Source organism: Balaenoptera acutorostrata, chromosome 1, assembly GCF_949987535.1.
Source record: "Balaenoptera acutorostrata chromosome 1, mBalAcu1.1, whole genome shotgun sequence".
Taxonomy (NCBI): Eukaryota; Metazoa; Chordata; class Mammalia; order Artiodactyla; family Balaenopteridae; genus Balaenoptera; species Balaenoptera acutorostrata.
Genome location: NC_080064.1, coordinates 119980750 through 120006854, shown reverse-complemented (window position 1 = coordinate 120006854; position 26105 = coordinate 119980750). Strand labels below are relative to the sequence as shown.

The following is a 26105-nucleotide window of genomic DNA, read 5'->3' as shown; positions in this document are numbered from 1 at the left end:
GTACCTCCCGAGAGATCATTTCCTCCCAAGGTCTCGTGCTGGAGATCTGTCAGCAGTGCCCATCAACCTCATGTCTCACTCTTCCAGGCTCACAAAGCAAAAGGCCAATGCTCTCCGCTCAACAAGGCAGCCTTCAGAAAAACCAACCACTCTGCATCAGTCAGGAGAAAAAAAAACCAAACCAGCAAAACCAAACCAAATCATTTTATTGTGTAGTTTCCTTCTACCAGAAGATTACTAAAAATATAAATATAAAATCTCTAGAAAACACTTGGAATAGCTCTGTAATATTCTTCTTTCCCCAAACCGGGGCCAACCTCTTTGTTCTTTAAAAGTTGATGGACTACATGAATGTCTTCATATATCACCCACATTCGTTAACACAGATACATTTCTCTCCACGCAGGGGAATATGCCACCTTCCTGCCAAGTTCTGGAAGCTCACCTTGCATCTATCAGGGTAAAACTATTGCTGAATATGGGGATACAGGACAGTGGGTAACAGGCAGAGAAAAAACTCTGTGGCCCCAGCTTCCTTCTGTTGGACATAGAAGACAGGCCCTTCATTTCTCCTCAGTACCCTGTCCTTGAGCAGACTGGGCCACCCGAGGGTCAAGCTTCCGGAGAAGCTGGATTCACCATGAGGGGTGTGTCAGGGCGGTGACTGCAGTCATGGGCAGGTCAGGTTGTTGAGATGGACACGGGAAGTCAAGTGGGGCTTTGCATAGAGAGCTGGTCCAAGCCGGGGCCCTCAGCAGGACAGAAGTCGCTGTTCCTACTGGCCTCTGGGCAACACTCAGCCCTAGCACCAGGCACTCCCTGTCGCATCTATAGGACCTGATTTTAGCCTCAGAGAGCTCCCCCACCCCGGTAGCAGCAGCACCCCTCCTGTAGAAGGATGGCTGAGATGGAGATCGCAGAGAGGCCACCCAGACATTGAAGCAGGGTCCCACAGCCCCTTATTTGGTACTAGGCACGAGTCTGAGGAACACTGGGTCACCCTGGCCATGGTCCTGGGACAGCCTGATAGGATCCCTGGGCTAACCCTGGGTCTGAGGGCCAGGACCTCAGCAGCGGCTGGGTGTGGAGCGGAGAGCAGGGTGCTTAAGCCTGCCCAGGCCTGCCACCTCTGCACCTATGGCTACAATATCACCCGGCCAGACCCACCCTGGTCTCTGGGAGAGGAGCAGCCCCAGGGTGCAGGAACCTGGTAAGTTTCCCGTCAGAGGAGCAAACCGAGCTTCTGGGATGGAAGCGCAGATGAGAGCGGGCTAGCTGCCAGCACGTGGGGTTAGTTCTCTGCCCCCAGCTCTGTGTTTTGTGCAGAACCCCAAGCCATTCTGGGAAAACTCACAGGCCCCCGAATGCTAGTCCTGAGAACTTCTGAGCATCAGGGTCAGATATCAACATCTTTGTGATATTCCTGGAGTAAGTCAGGATCGACTCAATTCAGTAACAGCCTTCCTCACTTCACCACGGCCTGCAAGGTGCCTGGCGTGCCTGGGCCCTCCTGAGGAAGATGAGACAAAGCTTCACTCTGAGAACGCAGGGTAGGAGAAAAGGCAGCGGGAGAGCTGTGGCAAGGCCCCCGGCTGCAGAAGCAAAGAGGCGGGAAGGGCACCTGCATCCCGGTGGTCCCCCGAGGCTCCCGGGTCTGCAGGAGTTAGCTTGGACATTTTATAAGGCAGAGGTGGTGGGGAGGGGAGCAGGAAATGGGTGATGAGATGAAGTGGGCAGTGAGCTCTGGGGCACCCAGAGTGGGAAGCCGAACAAAGAATAGAAAAGGGGAGGCGGCAGGAATCACAGAAGAACTGAACAGCCCACTCTGGCCAGATGTGCTACTCCCAGCCTTCTCCCGGGGACCCAGCCACCTTGCTCAAAAAAAGGCATGTTCTCTTCTTGCTGCAAAGGCCCCCAGGGTTGGGATCACCCCCCGACAGGGTCTCTTGGCCACAGGAAAACAGCATGACAGGACCCCTGGTGGGAGACAGGAACACAGACGTCGGTTAACCCAGGAAGGCAGAACCAGTGGCGTTGTGTGAACTGTCAATCCCTCACAGAGACCCCAGAGGCAGGCAGGTAGACAGCACCTTCTGTACAAGAGCGGAGCGCCTCCTCCTTAAGGGCGGTCTGCTCCACGGTTCCTACCACATTCCAACCTCTCACACTCCTCACCTTGCTTCTCGTACTTACCATGCCTAGACCCTAGAACTACATCACATCACGCTGTGGAAACCCCGAAAAGCTGCTCTGAGCCCTTACGACTACTCTTTCCCCATCCCGTTTTCACTGCCTTCCCCACGACTGCTCTGGGTTCTCTCGGGACCAGCTCCCTGGATGCCAGGTTCCTGGGCCCTCCCCGCCAAACAAGATCAGAACTTGCTCTGCTGCTTCTGCCAGGGCCTGCCTAGCCCTGTCTTCACGCACAGCAAGGGAAGCCCGGGTCCCTTCTGTGCGGCGAGCCCGAGCGTAGCTGGCTGCATCATCTTGCCCAGTGCCTTCCACACTCCCATGCTGGCAGGCGCTCTCGCTGGCTGGCTCTGTGCCCTGCCTCAGGCTAGATGAGACACACCCTGTGAACCCGGGCTGTCGACAAGGCTGCCCGAGGTCTCAGGCCCGGGAAGCATTGCCCCCGGCTTGCATCCACACGGGCAGAGGCGAGGTAACAACCCGAGGCCTGTGCTGTCTTGGGACCAGGAGAAGCTGTGGCTGGGCTGTGCTCAGGGTGTGCGGCTTTCTGGGCCCGGGCCTATCATCAAGCCAAACCCGTCATCCCTCATCCAGCCTGATTCCCCCGGGGGGCAGGAGGCCTCTGGCCCCCAGGGAGGAGAAGAAAGGAACCAGGAGGGCAGGGGAGGAAGAAGAGCAGGCAGCATGTGGGAGCCAGGCAGAGAGAATACCCTTCAGCCTGCGCTGCTGGCCCTGCAGGTCGGTGGGAAGCCAGGGCAACTCGGAGCAGAGGCGCCCTAGTATCCAAGGGCTGCAGCCAGCACCCGAGGAGCTGGGGTGGCACCCGAGTCCTTTTGCCATTCCACGGACGGACTCTTGAACTAGGACTACGCATGGACTTGTGGCCCTGCAGCAGCCCGTGTGGAAGACTTGGCTCTGCTGAGCCTTGTGCAAGCAGGACAGACAGCAGGGTGGAGCTGGGGCAAGGGCCAGGGTGCACGGTGGAGGAGCGGGCAGAGGGGAAGGGGGGCTCAGCAGGAGCAGAAGAAGCTCTACTCAAAGGACAGCAGGTCTGGGTGAGGGCCCTCGATGTCAAGGCTGGAGGTCCGTGCCCGAGGAGGCGGGCTGCCGTCCTCCAGAGACTCAGCCAGGCTGATGGGGCTCAGGCTGAGCTTGAGACCATTTCTCTCGATGAGGCCAGGGGAGGAGGCCCTTCGGCACTCAGTCACCTTTAGCTTCGGTTCGTCCTGGTTGTCCTTGTGGATTAGGTCAGGTACCGACAGGGAAACCTCTCCATTGGGCAGAGCCTCGCCCCTGTCCATCATTTCCATGACGGCCTCTGGCTGTGAAGCATCTGCTGGGCTGGGCTGGGCAGTGGGAGGGGAGTCCTGGGGCTGCCCAGGTGACAGCTCTGTCCCATACTCCAGACTACTTAGGACCGGCTGCGATGAAATCAGCATGTCCTGGGTGGTCTTCAGGGCCCGAGGGGTTCGCTTCCTGGTGGTAGGAGGCGGGGGATCCAGCCGAGGGAATGCTTCTTGCAGGGCTGACCTATAAGGTTGGTGACATGAGCTGACATAAGGCTGGCAAGACACCGTGCTGCACTTTCCACTCACCCACCCGGGAAGCGCTTTTCGCTGTGGGCTTTCGTTCTTGGTTTAGCGTGCGAGTCGCGGCAGTTTGAACACAAATGGCTTTGGGCCTGTCACATCCTCACTCGGTGTTCACAGCATTAACACTGGGACCACTGGTGAACTGCGTCACGTCAGAACCTATACAGTAGCCCTGAAAAGTGCATCCCCACGTGGGGAGTGTAGGCGTCTACAACGAGGCTGGACGTGGGAGGGCTGCCAAAGCAGAGGCTCCTCTCTCCCCTGACCAGTGGCTTCTGCCAGACGCCGGCTTCTCCACTACCGACAGTCAGGGCAGCACTTCTCAGGTGTGGCTGGGTGTCAGAATCCCCCCCGGGGAGCTTCCGGCAATACCTGGGTTTGAATCCAACCCTGCCAATTACTAACTCTGTAACCTGAAGCTCCTCAGGTGACCTCTCTGAACCTGCTTTACCTGCAAAATGGAAATAATATAATTTATCTCAGAGGGCTGTTTCAGGGTTAGGTAAAATAATGCAGCTGAAGCATAGCACAGTGCTAGGACGTGACGGGCACGCCGTAAACTTCAGCCACGGTGGGAGAGTGGAAGCCGGCTCCCACAGACATGGCCCGATCCTTCAGCTGTTCCTTATGTGACAACCTCCGTCCCCACCCCAAGGCCATTCTCCCCTCTAGACACTACAGTCTGTCGCAGGCCCCTTCCAGCGGGTCCAGACCCGTAAGGATGTCAGGGCGGGAGGGAGAGGTGCACTCACCTTCCGTCATCCACGTCAGCCCCGCCGGCCAGCTGGGCCCCTGCGGTCTTGTTGACCTCCATCGTGCCCGCGCTGCCCAGGCTCGAGGGCTCTTTCCTCCGCAGGAAGTCGTTAACTTTGGCCCCCATGGCTTTGCCCAGGTTCTTGAGGTGCTGGCCGCTGCCCACCCACAGTCCAGGCCCTCCGGGCTCCACAGACCCCAGGGCGGCAGAGCTGGGGGCCGCAGGCCTGGGCAAGTGGGGGAAGGAGCGGCTTGACTGGAGCTTTGGAGTGAGGGTTGTGTTCAAGTTCTCAAACATGCTGTGATCGACTACAAACAGAGAGGGAAAGACAGAGAGCCGGTGAGGAGAGGGGAGGGGGGCCTTCGACCTCATCGCTTTTGATCTGCTCCTTATACCACACCCACAGCTTGTAACTTCATGAGGCTTTGGCAATAGTCAAGAGGGAGGCAGCAAAGACACTCTTGAACCTTCCGATCCAGTTGTTTTGATGGGATGTGGGACCAGAAATTCTAGTTCTGCCTCACCCAGGTTAATCAGTGATGAACTCTAGCCACAAGAAAGCTAACTTATCCCTTTAAACATGCCTCCTTGACTCATGGCTTCACCCCTTACCTTGGGGTCACCAGGCCCTTTGAAGTAGAGAAAAACAAGGATGAAGCAATGAGATGTGACATTTTTATCCTGCCACGAGCACATGTGGAGCTCTCTGAGTCAGGCGCTGGGGTAGAAGCTGGTGGAGGGATGGCAAGTATGAGGCTTGGAGTTGGAAGCTCCCTGCTAAAAAGCCACATGAGTAGCACGTTTTCTCCAGGAAAAATGCTCACTTCTCTTGGGGGTGGAACTTGGGAGGATGGGACAGCTGCATGCAGAGAGGTGCTAAGTGGTGGTTCAGAACCAGTTCACGCCAAATGGACAAGCATTTGGTGCCAAGGAAGCAGGAGGAAGCTGACAAACACCAGCTCGCTTAATCCTCACAAGCTAGTAAGGTGGGGCGTGGTAAGATTTCTCTTTATAGAGGAAGAAGACGGGGCTCAGCGTAATGAACTGCTGGGCCCGAGGTCACAGCCCAATTACTGGCACGGTGGGAACTAGAACCCAGGTTTTCTCACCTAAAGCTCAGGGCTCTTGCCACTACTTTTCCTGCCTTGCATGGAATAACCGCCTAAATACGCCTCGTGCACAGTCTGCCTCCCAGGGATCTCTGTTCGGCTGGAAAGATTAACTCAAAGGGCTGGGAGGAGACCCACTGGGTTGTAAACACTTGCAGGGCAGAAGCCATGTCTCGCTCATCTTTGTGTCTTTAACAGCTAGCCTGGGTGTGGCACATAGTAGGTGCTCAATAAATATCCTGAAATGCCAACCCCATTTGCAGATAGAGAATTGTGGAGACCAAGACCACAGGAGCTCCGAGGTCTGTAGTTGGAATGGCTAGAGCTCAGGGCTCTAAGCTACACTGTCCACACACTTGCACAGAGGCAGCCTCTCCCCACCAGGAAATCTAGCTCAGGCCTCAGTGCAGCCAGACCCACTCTGGGGCCTTGGAAGCAGGCTTGAGGTTGCTGTCCTTACCAGCTACTCCAGATATTTTGTCAGTCTCAGAGGAGGAGAGCGATTTGGTCATAGGCTCTGCTCCTTGTCAACACCTCTGCTAAAGTGCCTACTCTAGCCGAGCCTTCCTAAGAGTAACTGAGGTTAGGGTATACCTTTTCTTCCGCTGAACTTCTGCATAAAGCAATTCTCTGCCCTGCACTGCTGAGTCCTGGGCACTGGGAAGCATCTCTCTTTATTGTGGTTTTATGCAGAGATATCCCTTCTGAGCCAACTACCTCAATAAGCCATATGCTAAGGGGCTTCGGGCGGCAGGAGGAAGCTGTGGGAGGAGTGGAGACCTCCCCCTGTGATGAACCCCACAGTCTTCACCTCTGTAACTGCCCCTAACCCACGTGCGAGAAAAGCACCGCTGCAGGGGACATGCCGGGAACTCGATTAGAACATCCCTGGGACACAGGGCACAGAGCTGACTGGGTCAGGCTGGCTGGGTTCCAGATGTAGACCCACCACATTAGCAGGAGATCCCGGCCTATCCCACAACAGGGGTATCAACTCTTGAGTCTTCTCCTGAGAGTGTAAATCTTGCCATGTCATCCACTTTTGCATAATTTACCTATCATGTCCCATATCCTTCTAAATTTTCTTTAATCGTGAACTCTGCAAACGAGCAGAGAAGCCTTTGGAAACTTAAGCATTTAATGATTTCCCCCCAAACCAGAAAGTATTGGGGCCACCATGAAACTAGAGCAAATGTTCAAGAGATATATGCCAGGGAAGAAGGCCAATCCCTACCACTTTCGGGCTCACATAGTTCTGTGGCTGTTTCCTTACTGGTTTAATGTGAATTTTCAGAGCAGACACATTCATTTCTAAAAGTGTAAGTACCAAAAACACCTGGCAAAGTGACTTGTAAATTGTGAGCCCCTTTGATTATAATTATTGAAGAAACACATTCTAAGAAACATAAATAACTTTTGGATTAAGCACCATTTTAGATTTCCTGTACTTCTTGTTTCTCTACCCTTCAGGATGTATACACTGAATTCTTAAGTAATTTAAAAATAGCTCATCATATACTCTCTTCATAATTCTCTTAAGTCTTCTGGTAAATACATCTTGTCTTTAATAATAAAATAAATCCCTTGATGGGATGAAGCATCTTAAGTGACATTTTTTGTCTATAATGCTCAGCATAGGGCCTTGCACAACAGTAGGCATTTAATAAATTAATTGAATTGACTTTTGATATGAATACTTAAAACTGACTGCATTATGGGCTAACATCGTAGAGAAGCTGTTCCCCAAGCCTTCTTCCATTTACAAAAGCCACTCAAAATGCCCTCCTCCAGGAGTGGTCCACAGGGGCTCTTGAGGTCAGGCCAGGAAAAACTGCCCTTCTCTCCAAAGCAGGACTCTGGCTGGGGCTCCCTTCATCTCCACATCTGAGGGATGTGCAGCGAGCCCCTTTCCTGCTGAAGGCGCTAATGACCCCACACTCTGTCAGGATGGGAGGCTTGGTGGTTCAGAAAATAATGGTGATGGCAGAAAGAAAGGTGACTGGATCCCAACCAGGTGACCCTCCTAACAGCACCCCCCAGCATGCACATAGCCAAGCAGAGGGGAGCATCTGGGGCCAAAGTCATCCAAAAGAAAGACAGTATCTTACCTGTCCGAGAAAGGGGCTCGGAAAGCAGGCGGGAAACAAACGAGAGAGAGACACAGTTTATGTAGTGACCGACCACTTTGGGAGTGTCACCTCCCATCTCGGTCACCAGCAACAGCACACCAAGAGGATACAGTATGCAAGACAGGGGTCCTGCTATGAGGAGTGTAACAGACCTGGATGACCAGGTTCCCATACGCTTTGTAATAAACCAAAACAGAGTCGTATTTTAAAAATTCTACAAACAGGCGCTGAGGCAGCCTCCTGTATTTCCCCCAATATTTTGAGGCCCCTTTACATTAAGTATATCTGAAGTTCCTAGCTGGCACTGGGAGGAATTGAGTGGGCCAAGGCAAGATGAAATTCTAAGTTTTCTGGATCATGTGTGTATCACTCATTTTTTTGCTGTCTCGTTTCCAACATGTGAATCCCTAGATTTTAGACCAGAAAGATGTTCATTCATCCACTCCAACCGTCTAAATTAACAAAATGGGAAAAGCAGGTGGCAGAGAGGTCTGCCTAATACCACACAGGGAGATAACAGCAGAGCAGGGGGTTAGAACTCACGTAGGCTGACTCCCAGACCCATCATCTTTCTCTACACCACGACGGCCAAGTGAAACTGCCAATACCCTCAAAGTTGCCAAGGTACGTGGCGTCAATTTACATCCTAACATGTTCTAACGTTCCAAACCAGGCTATGAAGGAGGTACATGAGATCTCATTCTCCACACTGTCCTGCAAATGTTTAAGTACTGTGAGTAAACACAGACAGGAAGACAACTCTGGAATCTCATATGCACATGCTAACTCACACTTGCTTCACACACTGAGAGGGGAGCCCACTGCTGATTACGGGCTGGGCCAGACCTTTCCGACCCAGCAAAAACATACCCACCTTTAGATCTAAAGCCCTGTATGCATCTAGTCATGATGATCTAGAATGGGGCACCTTCAAGCTCATCTTTCAACCCTCTAGCAGGCTGGCCATGACAAAAGTGAAGCAAAGAGAAAGAGGCTACCTTGCCACTCTGAGTACACAGCCTTACTACCAAATTGCTTATAATGAGCAAAATGGTGTTGAGTAAGCCACCCAACTATGTTTTAGTCATTTGCTAAAAACAGACAACACCAACCATTTAAAACAGTATTTGGTCCCTATTCCTAGGACGTACGTATTGAAGTATTTAGGCACAAAGGGGCATTATGTTTGTAATTTACCTTCAAATATCTCAGAAAAAAAAAATGTATACACACATAGAGGCAGAGAGAGAGGGAGGGAATTGATAAGGCAGATGGAGGAAAATGTTAACAATAGGAAAATCTGGATACAGGGTACATGAATGTTCTCTGTACAAATTTTATTTTTGCAGCTTTTTATAGGTTTGAAATTATTTCCAAAGAAAAATGTAAAAAATATACCCCAAACCAAAAAAACAGAAACTAAGGTAAAACAACAAAAACATCTGGTGACAGAGGTTAGGCAAATGAAAAAAGCAAAGAGGTCATTAAGAGAGGACAGAGGATCCCCAGAGCTGGGGGTGGTGACAGCAACGACATGGAAAAGGGACACTAAACAACAGAGGGGGTGAATAGACAACATCGCTCTCAGGTCTCCACTACATTCCTCCCTCTCTCTGGGTATCCCCAATCAGGACAGGCCACGGAAGAATGACAAGTGAAAAACATCTTTAAAATTTTTGTATCTTGCTTGCTACAGACCCCATCCATCTTTGAGAGGGATAACCTCCCCTGGCGAGTAGAATCATGTGGTCCTCTTGTGATGTCAACTGAGCTCAGAATGTTTATTGCCTAGACAACCCAACCAGCCTCTTGGGAGCAGGTGTGTGTGATCTCCATACACTTCAGTAGTCAGAATATGGAGAACTTCTCACTCCTCAGCATTTCTGAGCCTCGAATCTCTTCCTCTGCTCTGAGCACTTTTCCTGATATCACGTCCTCACGTGCCACCAGCTTGCCAGGTAAACTCTCGTGCCACTAGGGCCACAAAAATGTGGTTTTCTGAAGCTTGTTAATTGAGTACCAGATCATGTTACAGGACCACAATTTAGTGAGAAAGTCAAATTACACATGGGGAGAAAATAATTTTTCAAAATGCTGCATACATGGTAAGTAGTTCCTGCTGTGTATTCATTTCTTGCAAGGGAAGGATGGGGGAAACATTTGTTGTCAGGCTTTTTTCCCCCTCTGAATCTGCATGAACCCTCAAAGTGACAGTTTGTCTAAGTAAGGAGTAGCTACTAGTTTCAGCCCTGTTTTGAAACCTGGAGAAGATCTAGACTTATCCATCCATCAGAAGGAACCTAAGGGGGGGGGGGGTGGTAACTGATGAGCCTATCATGAAATAAAGTTGAATGTTCTGAGGACTTGCTATTCAAAGCATGGTCCATGGACCTGCAACACCTGGGAGCTTCTTAGAACAAGGCAGAATCTCAGGCCCTACCCCAGACCCGCTGAATCAGAATTTGCATTTTTAACAAGATGTCCAGGTGATTCCTACGCACATTAAAGATTGAGAAGTGCTGTCCTCTGAAGTGGTTCTCCTAAACATCCATTTGCCTATACACAGGACATCTGTATCCATCTGTTTCCCAAACTGAGCACAGCTACTGCTCTGCGATTTGAGGCAAGTCAGCTTCTTAACCCAAGTATTAGCAACCATCAGGCAGCTGGGGTCCACCTGAACACTCTCTAGCTGTGGGTGGGAGGCATTTTAATTGGAGAAACGGGCTTCTCGTCCTCAAAGGGATCTTGTAACATAGCTACGCGGTCCGCGACCAGACTCCCTCCTCTGGGCCCTCCAGGGACCCAAAGGCTGCAGTGCAGAGTGAAAACACACACACACACACACACACAGTGCGGAGTGAAAACACACACACACACACACACACACACACACACACACACACACACACACACACACACACACAACCTGCAGGAGGGTCAAGAAAGGGGAGGGCCAGGCAGAAAGCTGTCATCTGGTCCACATCTTATATTCTTCTTTGGAGAGGACCTTTCCAGGGTCTCAGTGAAACCAGCACCCCATTTGGAATTCCCCAGGAGCTCATCCAGAATAGCTCTGCCTATGTGGATGCCACAAAGGTCATTATTTTGCTTCAGTTTTGCAGCGCCTTAAAGCACCAAGGTTGAACCTCTAGGTAGGTCTCGGGGGGAGGGGTCCCAAGAAGAGGACGCCCAACCTCGCTCAGCTCACCAGAGTGTTTCTTCTGTAACCCAGGCATTGCAAAGACGGTGTTTCCCACTGAGGCGTCCAGCCCAGCCCAGGCCCTGCTACCCCAGCACCAAAGCAGCGCTCTCCGGCATGGGGTGTACAACACAGTGTTCTCACCAGGTGAGGCCTTCTCTGACTCAGGCGGGCACATGTGAGAAGCTGGGGGAACAGGGGCTGCTCCCCTAAGGGCAGGGTGCCTGTGTGTGGGATCGCCACGTGCTGCCTTTCCCCCTGTAGTCTCCTGTCCGGTGCTTCCTTTAGCAGAGACCTGCAGGTCTGTAGAGTCCTCTGCTTCTCCTCTCCTGTCTCTCAGGCTGATGGAGAACAGCACTTTCTGCCTGACTGGGCTGTTGCAGGCAGACAGTGAGGCTGGAGAAACGGCCGCAACCGGTGGTGGTAGAAAGCGGGGCTCTAGGAGGCCAGAGGTCTGGCTGTCTGCTGAGCCACCTGTGTCTATCCTCAGAGGAGGCAGAGGAAAGGTGTCTGCAGGGAGGGATGCACCTGACAAATGCCAAGGCTTAGTTAGTCATTGCAAGGGGAGTCTCTACGCAGAGATCAAACTGCTTTTCTCTGGACAGCAGGAAGGAATGCCTTAGACTGCTCTCCCCACCCCACCCTCTGCCTGCTCTCAGAACTGCACTCAAGGAGGGGCAGAGGTAACCTGAGGTCCTGCCTGACTACCTGCCTTCTTGCCCTTCTGCTTCTCCGCTCGGCCTCCAGCCACCCCAGGCCTCACTGCTCCCTGCCTGGCTCGAGGCTCAGACCCAGCCCTTTCCTTTGCAGACTGCATCTTGGGGGACCCCCCAAACAGAGAGCAGCTGAGGTGGAACTGCACCATCTACCGGCCCTGGTTCTCCCCTTACAGCTACTTTGTATGCAAGGACAAAGAGAGCCACCTGGAGACCTACAGCGTCCCAGAGGTGCAGCGGGACGAGGGCAGGGGGGACAACTGCCTCCCAGAGGACACGGCTGAGAGCATCTGCTCGTCCTCTTCCTCCCCAGAGAACACCTGCCCCCAAGAGGCCACCAAGAAATCCAGGCACGGCCTGGATTCCACAGACCACATCACAACCCAGGACATCCTAATGGCCTCCAAGTGGTACCCGGCCCAGCAGAAAGGCTACAAGTGTGCGGGCTGCTGCCGTATGTACCCGACGCTGCACTCCCTCAAGAGCCACATCAAGGGGGGCTTCAAGGAGGGCTTCAGCTGCAAGGTGTACTATCGCAAGCTCAAAACCTTCTGGGGCAAGGAGCAGAAGGTCCGGCCGGGAGACAAGCTTTCCTCAGGCAGCTGCCAGGCCTTCAAGTAGGGCTGCTGGGTGGCGGCAGCTGTCTTGTTAGCGGACAACGCTTCAGGGAAACGGGGGATGATGCCTATTTATGTCTCTACAGAGAGGCCAATAAACCAAAGTTAGTGACAGCCTTCTGTCAAGTCTGAGGTCACCCTGTACCACCTGTGCTTCTCAGTCCCTGGTCCCCATCATCGCATTCCCCTTCTGCTACCAGTTGCCTAGCAACACCAGGCCCATCTCCCTGCCTCTCTCTTTTTTTTTTTTGAAAGACAATACCCAAAGTTTGAGACTATCTTCTAAAATGGTGGTTTTCAAAGTGAGGTGCTCAGACCAGCAGTGTGAACATCCCCGGGGAATTTGTTAGAAATGAAATTCTCAGACCTAATGAATCAGAAACTCTGTGGGGTGGGCCCCTCAATCTGTGTTCTAATTGCCCTCTAGGTGATTCTGATGCAGCTCAGGTATGAGAACCACTGCTCTAAGACCCTGGCCTTCCTGTTGGTCCCTCTGTGATTGGTCCTTGCCCTGCACCGTGGGAGAGCTCACACTGAGGGAGAAGGGTTGAACGCCCTTTCCTCTCGGTTCCACCAGCAGAATCTCTGCACAGTTTGAAAGCTTCTTAGGTGTTAGCTCTTCTGAGGGGTGGAACGGGGAGGACAACATGCCCCACGCATAAGGCAGAAAAGAGGCAAATAGGGCTGGGGCCCATTCCCACCACGTGTACCATGATCCTTCATTTGGAAGGGACATCTCTGGCTGAAGCAGAACAGATCATTTTTGACCCAGGGGGCATTTTTACATGGCTCTGTTGAGTCATGTCTAAAAAGCCCGGTAAACATGTGAAAACACTGCTTCCTAGTACCAAGAAATGTCCCAGCAGACAGCCCTGACCCTTATTCCATCACTGAGCAAACCTCATAGCCAACTCTGACCCAGAAAAATGGATGAGCGTCGAGGGTGCAGCAAGGACATCGGTTCTGCCCATTATGTGGTTAAAGAAAAAAGAGCTTATGTTTGATGGTCTTATTTTTAGGCCTTATTTACCTCTCACTTCATCTCCCTAATGACTCAGTGGGCCCCTTCACTGCAAGGGGGCATTTCCTTTCAGGGACCCTGGCACCAACCCTCCCCTTGTCTCTGCTTCCCCACTTGGGCCAATGGCTTGGCCAATGGGTTGGGGTGGAGGATCTCCGCTTACCCTTCCAGTGGTCACATAGTTAAGTCTTCCGAAGCCCCACTTTATAGTTTGGCCAAGCTGCTTCTGCTTATCACTGTTCTGCTAAAATATCGTTTGTGGTTCTTTTGTGAGAGACAGGCTGGCTCAAACCCCCATCACACACCAGTCCTGCACCCACTACCCCACTCCTCACCCCACTCTTTCCCCCACCCTCCAGCCACTAAGTCAGAGTCCCAGAGTCTACTTGATTTGCAGGCTCCAACTGGTCTGGGAGCCAGGACATGCAGGGTCCCACCCGCTCACTGGGGGCGGGGCAGGGTGGTCTGCAGGCAGCCCTGACATTATTCCATTGCTTCCAGGGCCCGGCTCCCGGCGGGAGCAGATGAGGGACTCTGGCGAGTCTTTAGTCCTCACTCTGACCTCCTGCTTTCCTAAATGGAAAGGCCACCGGAGCCCCCGGAGGCTTCTCCCTACGGACGCTGCTGTGCACGTGTGTCCCCTTGACAGGGCTCCTGAGGGAGTACGAGGAGGGGGACACGGAGTGGACTTGTCTCAGCATGGTCTGTGGGAGGACCGGGCGAGGAATCACTCCTCATCTGGTCTCTCTCCCTCTGCCCAGCCCTCACTCCCCCCTCCAGGGCATCCACATCATGGGCACAGAGCACAGTGTAAAAAAAAAAAAAAGAGAGAGAGAGAGAACGCCATCCAAAGGCCAGGGACTGAGCCCAAGGGCCACAGCACATGCTAATCATGGCCTGGCAGGTGCGAGAATTTAGCGTTTTCTCCCTAAGGACAGGGTACTTCCAACCTTTCACATTTAACGTAGTGTCATTATGACCCCAGGAGCTTTCTCGGTACAGAGTTCTGCATAGTTTCCGCACAGCAGAAAATGCACGCAGAACACAACTGCACTGAGCGGCACAAACACGGCCTCCCCCTCCCAGTTAATTAGGGGGTAAACCGTACTGCGCCCTGGGCCACTGCCAGGCATTCTGCTGGGTGCTTCTAAAATACAATCTCATCTACGCTTCATTATAGCCTTATGTGGTGTGTTGCATTCCCATTTTACAGATAAGAAAATAAGGCTCAGTTCAGTTCACTCAGCCAGAAAAGGGCAGAGGGTATATGACCCTGGTTGATCTGACCCTCCAACTTTCCTTCAGGCCTGGCCTACCACCAAAGTATCAGGTTTAACAAAACCTCTGCCTTCAAAATGGTTATGCATTCCAGTCGGGGAAGCCTGGTTTTCAAGATGTGGGTTCTGCAAGATCCTGCAGCTCCATATTTCTCTACCATCCCTCTCTGCTAGCAACCCTCCTCCCCTTTCATTTCTACTCCCTGCAGGAAAGCCCACATCTTAACGAGTCAGGACTCCTCTGCTGAGCTGTGTTTCAGCGACACCATAACCCTTCTAGGCAGGTGTGGGAAGAAAAGTCTGTTTGCCTCCAGTATGGACATTCCTGGAATGGGCCCACCCAGAAACCTACCAACTACATATTTCAGACATTTAGTCGGGGAGTCAGTGAAATTTTATAATCTTGATGATCTTAATTATATCTGAAAGTATCTATGATGTACTTTTTCAAGCACTCAAAACCTGCTGCCGCCGCCAATATATTCCAGTGATGTTTGGAGTTTGAAAAGACCTGGGGTTTGGGAGAGTCCAAAAAAAAAAAACGGGGATAGCCTAGGCATTACTGACATTTTGGGCTGGATAATTCTTTGTGGTGGGGCTGTTCTGTTCATTGTAGAATATTTAGCAACACCCCTGGCTTCCAACCACTATGTGTCAATAGCCTCCTTCCGAGTTGTGACAACCAAAAATGTCTCCAGACGTCACCAAACATCCATCCCTTGGGGGAGCGAAATCGCCCTAGGATTAGAACCGTTGGTACAGCCCGATCCTGCAAGGCTGGTCTGAATAAACTGCCACTGAAGACTCCACCTTCCCCCGCTCCTTGAAGGAACACACGAGTTCTTTCTAAACACCACACACCCTTGGGAATCGTGTGTCACAGAGCTGATGCCACCGGGTTTGGGAAGTTGGGAGGTGGGTGGGGAGAAGGAGCAGGTAGAATAGAAGAGGCAAGAAAAGACAATGGAAAAGCTTTTAGAAATAAGAAAGGTTTATTTAGCAAAAGCCACTAGACTAGTGACAACATCCAGGGAGTAAGTGCACTTACATGAACAGAATCTTTTCCCAGAGAGTTGATCCAACAGAGTTAATGCCACACAGTTTTAGGAAGTAGAGGGCTCAGGGGGGAGGGGGCAGAGTGGGAAGAAGCAGTCAGGCAAAGAGAAAATAAAAGGAATACAACCCCTAAATGAGAGTTGAGAGAAGTGAGGCTACGAAGAGGCTTTATAGACAGCATTAGTATAAGCAGGAATATAATTTTCAGTCCCAATATACAGTCCATCCTGTGTAGAGAAATTCTTTCCTGGCTCCGCAACTGTGGGAGCCTCGTGTACCCAAGAGTCTGCTGGCACCTAGGAAAGGCTGGGGCAGGTACAGTAAGGGAGGCGCCCCTGGTGTCCACTTGTCCTCCATACAGGGCAGAGTAGAAGGATGAAAAAGAGGGGGGGCAGGAGTTGAGTTAGCAGAGCGAGAAGCAAGGAGAGAGGACAGGGTGACATTGCTCGGAGATCAGCTCTGCAACATTCCCTTTCCTGCCCAGTGGCTGGTGACCCTTCAAGGCCCCTAGATCTGTCCTTTGTCTCCTCCACCTCCAACACACCTAGTGCGCACTGGTGTGGGTCACACTGAGGAGAATGCCAACACACAAACCAGTGCTCCAGGGAGGGCCTGAACTGGGGAAAGAATGGGGCCGAGGTGGGTGGAAACCACTGTGGAGCACCCCTAGGGCAAGGGTCTTAAATGGGTCCCAAGTCAGCGGTACATAGAACTAGTCTCTCCAATTCTTCAAACTCTCCACCGCCTCCTTTCTTCCCTCCCTTGGCAAGGTTTTCAAGACCCTTTTAGAAACTATCCCCCCCACCCACTCTTCTCCCCATCCCAAACAAGCTTTCTCCTACCACATTCCACACACCTAATCCACTGGCCTCTGGCTTTGTCCTCAGCCCCTGCTTGCAGGCAGTGGGCCTGGAGAAGCCAGACCTTCCCTCCCCTGAACACCCCAAATTCTAATGAGCTAAGAGGTCCCACACTCAAGGAAGCCCGGGTAGGATTTTGTAAGCTAGCTAGAGAGGCTCAGCCAAACTGGACTCCTAACCTCTCTCCTTTGATTTCATGGTTCTTCCTTCCCTTGTGTATCTGGACCTACTTCCAATGATTAATTAGAGAGTATAACGAAAACAGAACCACTTCTCTCCAACCAAATGCACATTAGGAAAAGAACACAAATCTACTGTTGATTCAAACACCCTGAAGATTCCCATTCTCTTCTCTCTGGTCACTTCTCACAAGCCTATGCACACATATACACCTTCCCTCACACGTGTGTGTCAATGCCAGCACACGTGTACACACATGCACACACACACGCACCCGTCCCATTCCACTGACACCCTCGTGCACCAAGGAAGGCTAACATAAAGCTACATTTATTTCCTTAATTTGGACTTTTTGGTCTAGAAGAAATCCAACTGTAGCTATAAGAAAAGACCTGCACTTCCATTTCTATATTTTATGAAGCCAAGTTAGGCTTGAAGAACTCAGTTTTGCAACTACATCCTTACCAATTGATCCCCAAATAACACTGCAGTCTGGGTCTGTGGTTTGCTGTCCAAGATAAAGACTTATTTCCCCAACACTTGGCACTAGCATGTCTCAGCTCTCTCTTCAGGCATCTTTAAATCTGTTAACAGCCACTTAGGGCCTTACCGGAACCAAGGACAAGTAAGCTAGCCCTCCCTGCCCCAATCAGCTCACTGTACCAGGTGGTAATCTCTAGGCCTAGATGGTGAAAGAGAATTCCACCTGGCACTTTTTACAGGTGTGCTTGAGGCACGCACCCACAGGGAGACAGGTCAAGGGCAAAGTGCCTATCGTCTCTGACTTAAGTGGCAGTGATTCTGAAGAGTGGACTTGAGCAGTCTCAGCTACCAGTCTATGTTTGGGTTTTTTTTTCTGCAGTAAAAACTGACTACTGCCCAGTGGAAGGGACAGGTTGAGAGGTAAGGCTGGGGGCTCCAGGTCTCTGAGGCTTTTATAGAGGCAAGAGTGCTACAAAAGCTTCAGCTGGCACAGCCCCTGAGGCAGGACACAGGGGAGAGAGGGCGGCTTTCCAGCCTCCATGTGGATGAGCTGGACTTGCAGGCAGGAGGTGGGCAGGACATCCACACTGAGGAATCAGACCTAAGTGATCTGGGGCAGGCAAGAGGCTGTCCTCCCCACGGGCTTTCACGGCAAGGGCCTGAGTGACAGTAAACTCCCAGTCTCCCTCAGTAGCAACACCTGAAGCCCATCTAGAGAAAACATTTGGATCCAATTCATCTGAAAGCTTATCCCCGCAATGTGACACATCCCAATTCCACGTTCACACTGAAAGGACTATCCTGTCTTTCAGCCTAGAGCGTTCAACCTCTACAATCTTCGCAAGGGCCCAGAGAAGGAATTCCTCCCACGAAGGTCAGGGGAGAGTTAGGCAACTGGTAGCATCCTGATATCCAAACACAAAGTACCTGAGAAGGTACCGATGGCTTCCCTTCATAGTCGGGACCACAGAAGTAGCGGGGGGGGGGGCAAGGGGACATCATACGACAGAGCAGGGGAGCCTGATGATGCAGCGGGCAGAGGGAGCAGGTCCTTCAGCAGCCTGGTGGTCCTCAAGAGGGACCCCTTCCCAAAGCCACGGGCTCTGAGAGGCCCCTTGCCCAACCCCCACCCACCCAGTAGTCACAAGCAGGAGGGAGGAGCTGAATCACTTCTGGGAATCCAATGTCTTCCCCACGTGACCCTCCAAAGCAAAATCCTAATCCTTTTCTGAAACTGTAAACGCTTCTGGGCCCCTGGGTATTATCCTCAGCAGTGCGCATATTCGCCGGCAGCCCCTACCCGGGGAAGCAGCCCGACTTGGCCCTCCACACCTCGGCCACGGCCTCCGCCTGCTAGCACCACGGCACCTACACGGCGATCTCATCGTCCAGGCTGTCGCCCAGCTCCTGCCTCTGCAGGACGTTCCGCGGGCGGGGCAGCTCCTCCTGAGACCACGAGTCTCGCTCCTCGCTCTCGTCCGTGTTGGATTCGTACTCCGAGGCGATGCCTGACTCTCGGAACTTGATGAGCTCCAGGCTGCCCAGGAGCGGCTCGCCCTGAGCAGGGGGCGGGGTGTCCTCGGGCGGGAGAAAGCGGAAGCACTCCAGCTTCACCAAGCAGTCGCGCCTACCTAAGGGGCTGCCCACCGGGTGGGCGAAGTCGGCCAAGCCCGCGCCCAGGGGCGGAGAATGCAGGTCCTCTGGCTTCGGGGTCGTGGGGTCACAGAGCACGGGAAGAGCTCCAGAGCGGAAGGTGATCTCCAGCAAGCTATCCTGGGAGCCCACTGGAGGGGGGGTGGGGAGAAGAGGGGAAGGGGGCGACATTAGCAAGGTGGTTGGTTTGGAAGCCACCCTTGGCCCTCCCAGGTCCCTGGCCAATTGAGCGGACCCTCACAGGGGCTCTTCAGCCCTTGCTTCCACCCCATGCAGCACAGACACGCCAGGCTGAAGGGGAGGAGCTCAGGGGAGGTGGTAAAGGCCGGGCAACGATAACCACATGATCAGCTGGTGAGGCCCGTGGATGCCTTGAATGGAGTGTGTGGTAGGAAAAAGGTACAAACTGAAGAGCTACGTTAAAAGCATGTAGTAACACTTGGTGCAACCTTGCAAACTGGCATTAATTAGAATACAACAGGGCCTTGATAAACAAAAGTAAAAATCCAGAGAGGCTTTCAGAGTGGTGAAGTACAGTGGTTCCCAATCCATAACTTCGGGCCACTTTAAAAACACAGATTTATCAGCCCTGCCCCAGATCTACCCATGCTGAACCTCTGTGGGTTGGATCTGGGAATATCCATTTTTTAAAAAGCTCACAGGATAGTTTGGGAGAACTACTGGTATAATAGGGAAAGCATTAGACCTGGGTTTGAATCTTGGCTCCACACTTTGCTAGTCCTGAAACTGTGAGCTGGTTACTTAACCTCTCTGAGTCCGTTTCCTCATCTGTAAAATGGGCACACCACCACCTACCACTACAGGGATTAAATGAGATTATGTATATGATCAATGGATATTGGTCCACAGCCAATGCACACTTAGAGCAGCAGACAACCCAGGGACAAGCTCAGGAGGGAGGGCACGGAGGCACGCTGTCTTCTAGTACTTCTCAGTGCAGCCTGGGGGCGGCTGGGCGTAGAGGCAGGCATCTCAGGCTGGGAGCCAGGCAACCTCTGCCACTAACCAGCAGAGCTAGCTGGCCACAGTTACTCCTCTGCCTTATCCATTAAATAGACGGACTGCTGCCAGCCTTTTCCATGCTGCTGAGTTGTGAAATAGTGCAGGGAGAGTAAACTACTCAACAGTTCGATGTCTCCTGCAGAGCTCAGAGAGAGCACAATTCACAGTAGGTGCTCAGCGTGTTTCGACTGGGAAAGCCCTCTGAGAAAGAAACGGGCAGCCCTAGCTTACGTGTAAAGAGACCGGGCCCCCATCGAGGAGAGGCTGGGTGAACATGTGGTCGTGACTGCCGCGGACTTTCAAGGTCAAGTCTGGGCACTGGGCTAGAAGGCAGCCAAGCCCCTCTCTGGCCCTGCCCTTTTGTAATTCCATGAAATGTATGGATGGGACAAACAGAGCTGCTTTTGTTTTCTGCCGGGATACCAGGTCAGGTCAGGTCAGGGGTCCAATAAAGCACCACCAAAAAGCTTTAGGGAACAGAACATGTGGTTCCGGAGCTTCCACATGGAGGTGAGGCTGGGCAGGGCCCTGGCTTACTGGCGTTCTGTCCCGACAGCTTCAGCTCCAGCTCCTGCACCTGCTTCACCAGCAGAGAGATGTGCTGAAGCATGTCCTTGTTCTGCAGCAGGAGCTGGTGTACGCGAGCCTGGGCCTCCAGCCGCGCCGCAGCCTCAGCAGCCAGCTGGTCCTTCAGCAAGTGAACCTGCAGGGGAGGAGGAGGCAGAGAAGACAGCGAGGAGACAGGACAGAGAGAAGAGAGGCACGTGAATGCAAATGCGAGTCACTGGTGGACGGCCAGGACCAGAGACACCTTCCAGGTTCAATTCAAGACAAAGAAGCCCTGCCCCGGGCAAAATGGGCGCCCGGGCTTGCAATTCAGAGGAGAAGCCGAAAGAAGCTGCTCGCTGGATCTCTGTCTGTCCTGAGTGAGGGCTATGATGTGTCACTCATGTAGGACTCAGAGCCCCACACCACGAGCCAAAGGTAGGAAAGAGTTGGGCCCCAGACCCTGCCCCCTGCTCCATCCCTGTCGGAACTCCTTTGACAGCTAACATATGACTGCTGTGTTGAGGCAGGTACATTTTTCTTATCTTGTCTTTTAAAAAACGAAACCAAAAACTGATATACTGACCCACCAGCTAAGAACAGTGTCACAGTAAACCCCCTGCAATCTTCCTTCTCCCCTTCCTCGCATCCAAATACCATGAGAAATAGGAAACCCTACACCTGCCCTTTCTAAGTCAGTGAAATGGCTGTAATGGTCTGTGTTTGCACATCTGTGGGTGGGTGTCAGCTTCCTTCCCTGACCTTCCGTTCCCTTTTTATTTCCCAGGGCACCTGGGAGCATGCTTCATACCTGGCAAATGTCAAACGTTTGCTGACTGACTAATAACAGGGCCTCATCCAGCAACCCCAGCAGGGCTGAGGTAAACAGCTTACAGAGACGGCCTCTATGAGAAGAGGGGGACCCTCATCAACTCTCGCCTTCTCATGGTAGAGCACCTGGCAATGGCATACCCCAAATGCTCAGGGCCCAGTAGGGTCTGCTCTTCGTGTGCAGTCTGGGTGTGGGGATACAATTCAGTGGGAGGAGAGGTGGGGTGATTCTGTCAGGACCCTGGTTTGAAGAAACTGAGTCACGAGACGATGGCAGTATTTACACATATGTGACTTTTCTGCTAAGAAGTGGATGAAGGGGTCTCTAGGAGGGTTTCTGAAGGTCCCTGAATAAGCAGAGCTGATGAATTTGGTGGCCTGGACCAAGGCAGCCTGTGGGAAAGAGGGTTTTCTTGAACCGAAAACATGGTGTGGATAAAGACACAGAGTCAGGGTGAGCGGGGTGGGAGAGGTGGAACCAGGAGCGGACGAGAGAGAAGGAAGGAACTGGAAAAGCCAATTCTCTGGCTCAGATAACAAATGCTCTGGATTTCTGAAGAGCAATCTGCTCCAAAGAGATTCACATTCTATCAGGGAGTAAAAGACCATGTCCGCCCCACAGTCTGGCCAAGCCTGACCCAGGGTCCTGCCAGCCCAGTGTCTGCCCTCCCAGCAGCCAGCACTCGGAGATCATCCTCTTGGATGCAGTGGCTGCTTCCCCCGCGGCCCGGATTTAAGGACCTGATCCTGCAGTTGGCTCTGCTTCTAAGTGGGGCCACTAATGAGATTAGTTGCCACTTTCCATTAGTGGCTCCCAAGGTGAGGCCGATCTTTCCCTCAGTGGGGAGGATGCCTAAGGAATCTAAAGTAAATCTGTCCTCCACCTTAGGTGCTGCTAAGGACAGAACTGATATTTTGGTCCAGAAATCAGCCTCCTTTGTTGCCTCAGATAATCTAAAGAGAGATCTAGAGAAGGGTGAGAACAGAGAAAAGAGTGGCAACAATATTTCAACCTGGATATCAGATGGTGGATGGCTATGAAGCCTCTATCTTCCTCGGAAACTGAGGCATGGAGGTAGTTCACCCGAGAGTCCCCCAGATCCTGTTGCTTCTGAGAAACAGGACAGTTGCTGTGGGAAGCCCACCCCCAGAAGGGCTCCCAGAGGAAAGGCCAACCTTAACCTTCTATCTGCAAGTAATGTAACTTATTCCAACTAAGAGTATCATTGAAAGGAACGTACCGAGCAGACAGAATTGTTAATTATCCATTTTCTATTTTCTTTGGAACAAAACAGAAACATTAGGCATAAATGTGGAACAAAACTTTCAATGCATGTAAGCAGAGAAAGTGGAGAATCCTGCCTACCACTAACTGGCATCTCTGGAGGGTTCCCTGCACACATATGCTACAGACTCAGGTGCCTGAACCCCACATCTGAACATCCCAACAGAAGCTGGAACACCTGAGTTTGCTGGTTACTCCCTATGCAACTGCAGGTAATTCACTTCTACTTGGACCTCACTTTCTCCATCTTTCAACTGAGAGGGTTGGCTAGAGGCTCGGACAGTCTGTGATTTCACATCCCGGTGGACGTAGTGGTCAGTACCAGGGGCCATTCATTAAAGGCTCACTGAAGAACATTTCTAGATTTCCACTGGGAAGTCAGAGAACTTGGACTGGGAACAAAAGAGGAATTCCCTCCTACAGAAGCCAGGGGGAAAAAAAATTGGAAGTTTCTTTTGCAGGTAACCATCCCAGTGGTGGAGGTACCATCAGTACATAAAAGACGACCCTTGCATCAAATGCTTTCATCACAAAGCCACTGGCACTCAGCACCATGAAAAATGCTGTGTTTGAGTGCTCCTCGTGCCAGACTAAATAAGAATTTTAGCTTTGCAAACGTAGTTATAACATTTCAGGCATTTTTCAAACCCTGGGAATGAGAAAGCACACACCGCTGCCGCTGCCTAAACCCAGCACTAACGAGCCCTTCTGCGCCTGCAGCCGTCAAGAGTGGCAGCAGGCATAAGGCTCACGACCTCTCTCTGCAGCAGTCTGCACATCACAGGAGAACCCAGACCAGGCCAAGCTGGGACAAAACAGCCAAGGCTTCCTTTAAATTCGAGGCAATGTAATAGTCCCTGTGTTTTGCATATGTGGGCCTGGCCTTGAAGCACCAAAATGCGGCAGCATTATCTTCAGCCTTGGCTTTGGGCAGGTCAGCTACAGCTGTGTGCTCGCTTCCTCCATGGTACAACAGGAGCAGGTAACACCACCTCTTCCCTACCAGGCGGGACTTATTTGCACTCAGCACACTCTTAAAGCATCAGACACCTTTCGCAAAGGTAGGCCATATCAATTTCTGAAAAGGTAGGACTTAGCTTTGCCTTTCCAGAGCTGTGTGGTCTCTGGCAATGACTTATTCCGGTCACAGTCTAAGTCAGTGGGAGGGCCACGCCTGGAGGGCGGCGTCCAGTTCTGCATTCCTGCCACAGCGCTACTATAAGCGTACGTTCGACCCTGTGCCCTCCAGCTCGGTGCCACTTCCCAAAACTCAGATACCCACCCCCTCAACCCACCCGGCAACACCAGACCACTGCCCACTGGCTCTCCAGCCTACTTGCCTGGACTCCAGCTCCTCCGTGAGAAGTGGGGGCAGGCCCAGGCTGAAGTTAGGGAGCGGCAGGCACATGGAAATGGCAGTGGAGAGAACCAGAGCGATTTGCCCACACACACACACCGGACACACAAGCGGAGGCAGGCAGCGCTGTCTCAGCATGCACAAGGCAGGGACCTGGGCAGTGCACCCAGGGTGCTGGGGACTGGGAGAAGCCACAAGGCCAGATGCTAAATCGAGGGCCTCGGCGGGGTGTGGAGGGTTTTTTAGCGCTGTTCCTCTAACTACGGCGTACACAATTGCGAAGCATAAGTAACCAATCACTTGTTTCAGAACAAGCGCAAGTGGCAGCAGGTAGAGGAGAAATCTATAAATAGCAATACTGAGCTGCAGTATAACATCTTCCCCATGAGCTAGGCCAGGAATTGGCAAACTGTGAAAGAGCCTGGCCTACTTAACTGTTGCCAGTCAGCCACAGCGCCTGGATCAATTCGGGAGCTATGCGGGCCCAGCCCGTGGCCATGCGGGCGCCAGCTACATCCCAGCTTTGGCTCAAGGCTTGGCTATACTCTCATTCGCACCCTTGAACTTCTGGTCCATCTAAAAGCAGGAAGCTAGTGCAGCCAGGCAAGCCTCATGCTGGGTCGGGAAAGTGGTCCAAAGGGCTTGGGGTTCACTATTTACACACTGGTATCTAATCTAGAAATGCTTAAGAGGCAGCTGAGCGACACCTTTGCCTGGATACCTTTAAGGCCAGGACAGGCCCTTTCTAGGCCAGCTCTGAACCAATTTAGGGAGAGGCTGGGAGAGATCTTGAGGTCTTAGACCAAATCAGAATGCTGTGAAGGAGATCTAAGCCTAGTCCCAATGATAACAGTAGAACCAGACTGGCCTGTGAGAATAAATGGGGGAGAGGGGCATAAGTCATGCAACAAGGGACCCCAAGAGTGCACCTGTTTGCAAGAAACTGTCTTTATCCTTAGCTCTTCTCAGGAGCCACACAGGAGGACTTGGATGCCCCCAGAGCAAAGGAGGATATGTTCCCACCAAAGTGCTGAGGTCACAGTATTACCCACTGGAATTCTGGGGACTGCTGGTAGTTTAACGAAGAAAGAAACCTTGCAGTTTGATGACAACAGAGTCTGACAGAACAAGTAAAAGCTGACCTCATAACTGGACACTGTGCAGAGAAACCAAATATGCCAGATTTGATATATTTTAAATGCATGAAAGATGCCAAGAAGACCTATTAGTCCACCTATATACCTTATATCGTTTATACCCAAAGATATGGATACTAATAAAAAGCCCTTGGATCAAATGCTACAAAGAGAGTGGGAGAGGAACACGCAGAGAAACCTGTAGCTGAAGGCTGGTTTAGGACTGAATCGGTCCGGAGGGCAGGGGAGCGGAAAGCCAGTTGAGAGGTTACAATAATACGGCTGCTTCCTTCCCGGGCAGCAAAGGAAGGTGCAAACTGAAGAGACTGCTTATGAGGAAGGCAGAGAGGGGCAGAGGAGTCTCCTCCAGAAGCTCTCTGAAGACCTCAAGGTACTGTCTGACCTGAAGATTTTACAAGTCTACGACCCTACCCCAAGTCATTTCATCAGTGAGGGATACTGATGCACTCTGGGGGCCTTTCAATCATGTCACTGCCCGAACTGAGACTCAACGAGGACACCACCAACGATAATCAACAGATTCCAAGTGCAGGAGAGGCTGAGGGTGTCCAGCCTGTGGAAGGGGCTGGAACTGAGAGAGGCTCATCAAGTGAAATGCAAGCACCATGCTCTTCCCCTCTCCTAGCTTCACTGTCTTCAAGGACAGAGGCAATTAAAATAGGGCCAGGGCAGTGATGTCTCCTTGAGACAGATGCTTGATTCTGGGCCAGAGAACCACTCTTAGGGTTTCATCCCGACTGTGGGAGACTTACAGGTCTTGTGGCTTTGCTGAGTACGTCGGTAACTGCCACAACACTCTTCTTCTTGTGCAGGCTGTACATTTGCAAATAGTTTCTCTTTAGTATTAAGCAGTGAGTTCACATTCAAATGCCTCTCTGACAATATTCATCATGAATATGCATCAAGCCCATTCTTAGATAAATAATAATTACTTGGCAATTGATATGCTGAAGGAGAAAAGTATCATGGTTGGAGGATGGATTTATATTTAATGGGAAACTTTTGGAAATGACATGAGTTGCTGAATGGCCCTGTGCTGCAGCACGCAGGCTTTGTGCTCCTGTCAG

General features: G+C 51.9%; 2 protein-coding genes across 5 annotated transcripts in view; one reads left to right on the top strand and one right to left on the bottom strand.

The window, feature by feature from the left end:
- Positions 1 to 216: 216 nt before the first annotated feature.
- The window catches only part of C1H1orf226 (chromosome 1 C1orf226 homolog), a 312030-nt gene continuing 286141 nt past the window's right edge, over positions 217 to 26105 (bottom strand). For 2 of the 4 annotated variants that reach the window (XM_007171683.2, XM_007171682.3), the window contains exons 9-12: positions 20400 to 20565; positions 18818 to 18970; positions 4535 to 4844; positions 217 to 3720 (exon numbers count right to left, since the gene is read on the bottom strand). In XM_007171683.2, the coding sequence (XP_007171745.2) occupies positions 3222 to 3720; positions 4535 to 4844; positions 18818 to 18970; positions 20400 to 20565 (1128 nt within the window). In that variant the 3' untranslated portion in view covers positions 217 to 3221. Of the gene's footprint in view, positions 3721 to 4534; positions 4845 to 18486; positions 18676 to 18817; positions 18971 to 20399; positions 20566 to 26105 lie in introns of those variants that run through there. The other 2 variants (XM_057528371.1, XM_007171684.2) reach the window with 2 other exon arrangements.
- On the top strand, positions 9623 to 12421 carry SPATA46 (spermatogenesis associated 46). Its single transcript, XM_007171681.2, has 3 exons — positions 9623 to 9732; positions 11010 to 11123; positions 11787 to 12421. The coding sequence occupies exons 1-3, from the start codon at positions 9630 to 9632 to the stop codon at positions 12311 to 12313; spliced, it is 744 nt and encodes a 247-aa protein (XP_007171743.1). The 5' UTR covers positions 9623 to 9629; the 3' UTR covers positions 12314 to 12421.

What these genes read in the sequence shown, in the direction of transcription:
- SPATA46 (XM_007171681.2), top strand. Translation starts at nt 9,630, where the DNA reads ATGGAGAACTTCTCACTCCTCAGCATTTCTGAGCCTCGAATCTCTTCC. An exon ending in ACGTGCCACCAGCTTGCCAG is followed by an intron (nt 9,733 to 11,009) that starts GTAAACTCTCGT and finishes TCTGTAACCCAG; the next exon opens with GCATTGCAAAGACGGTGTTT. An exon ending in CAACACAGTGTTCTCACCAG is followed by an intron (nt 11,124 to 11,786) that starts GTGAGGCCTTCT and finishes TTTCCTTTGCAG; the next exon opens with ACTGCATCTTGGGGGACCCC.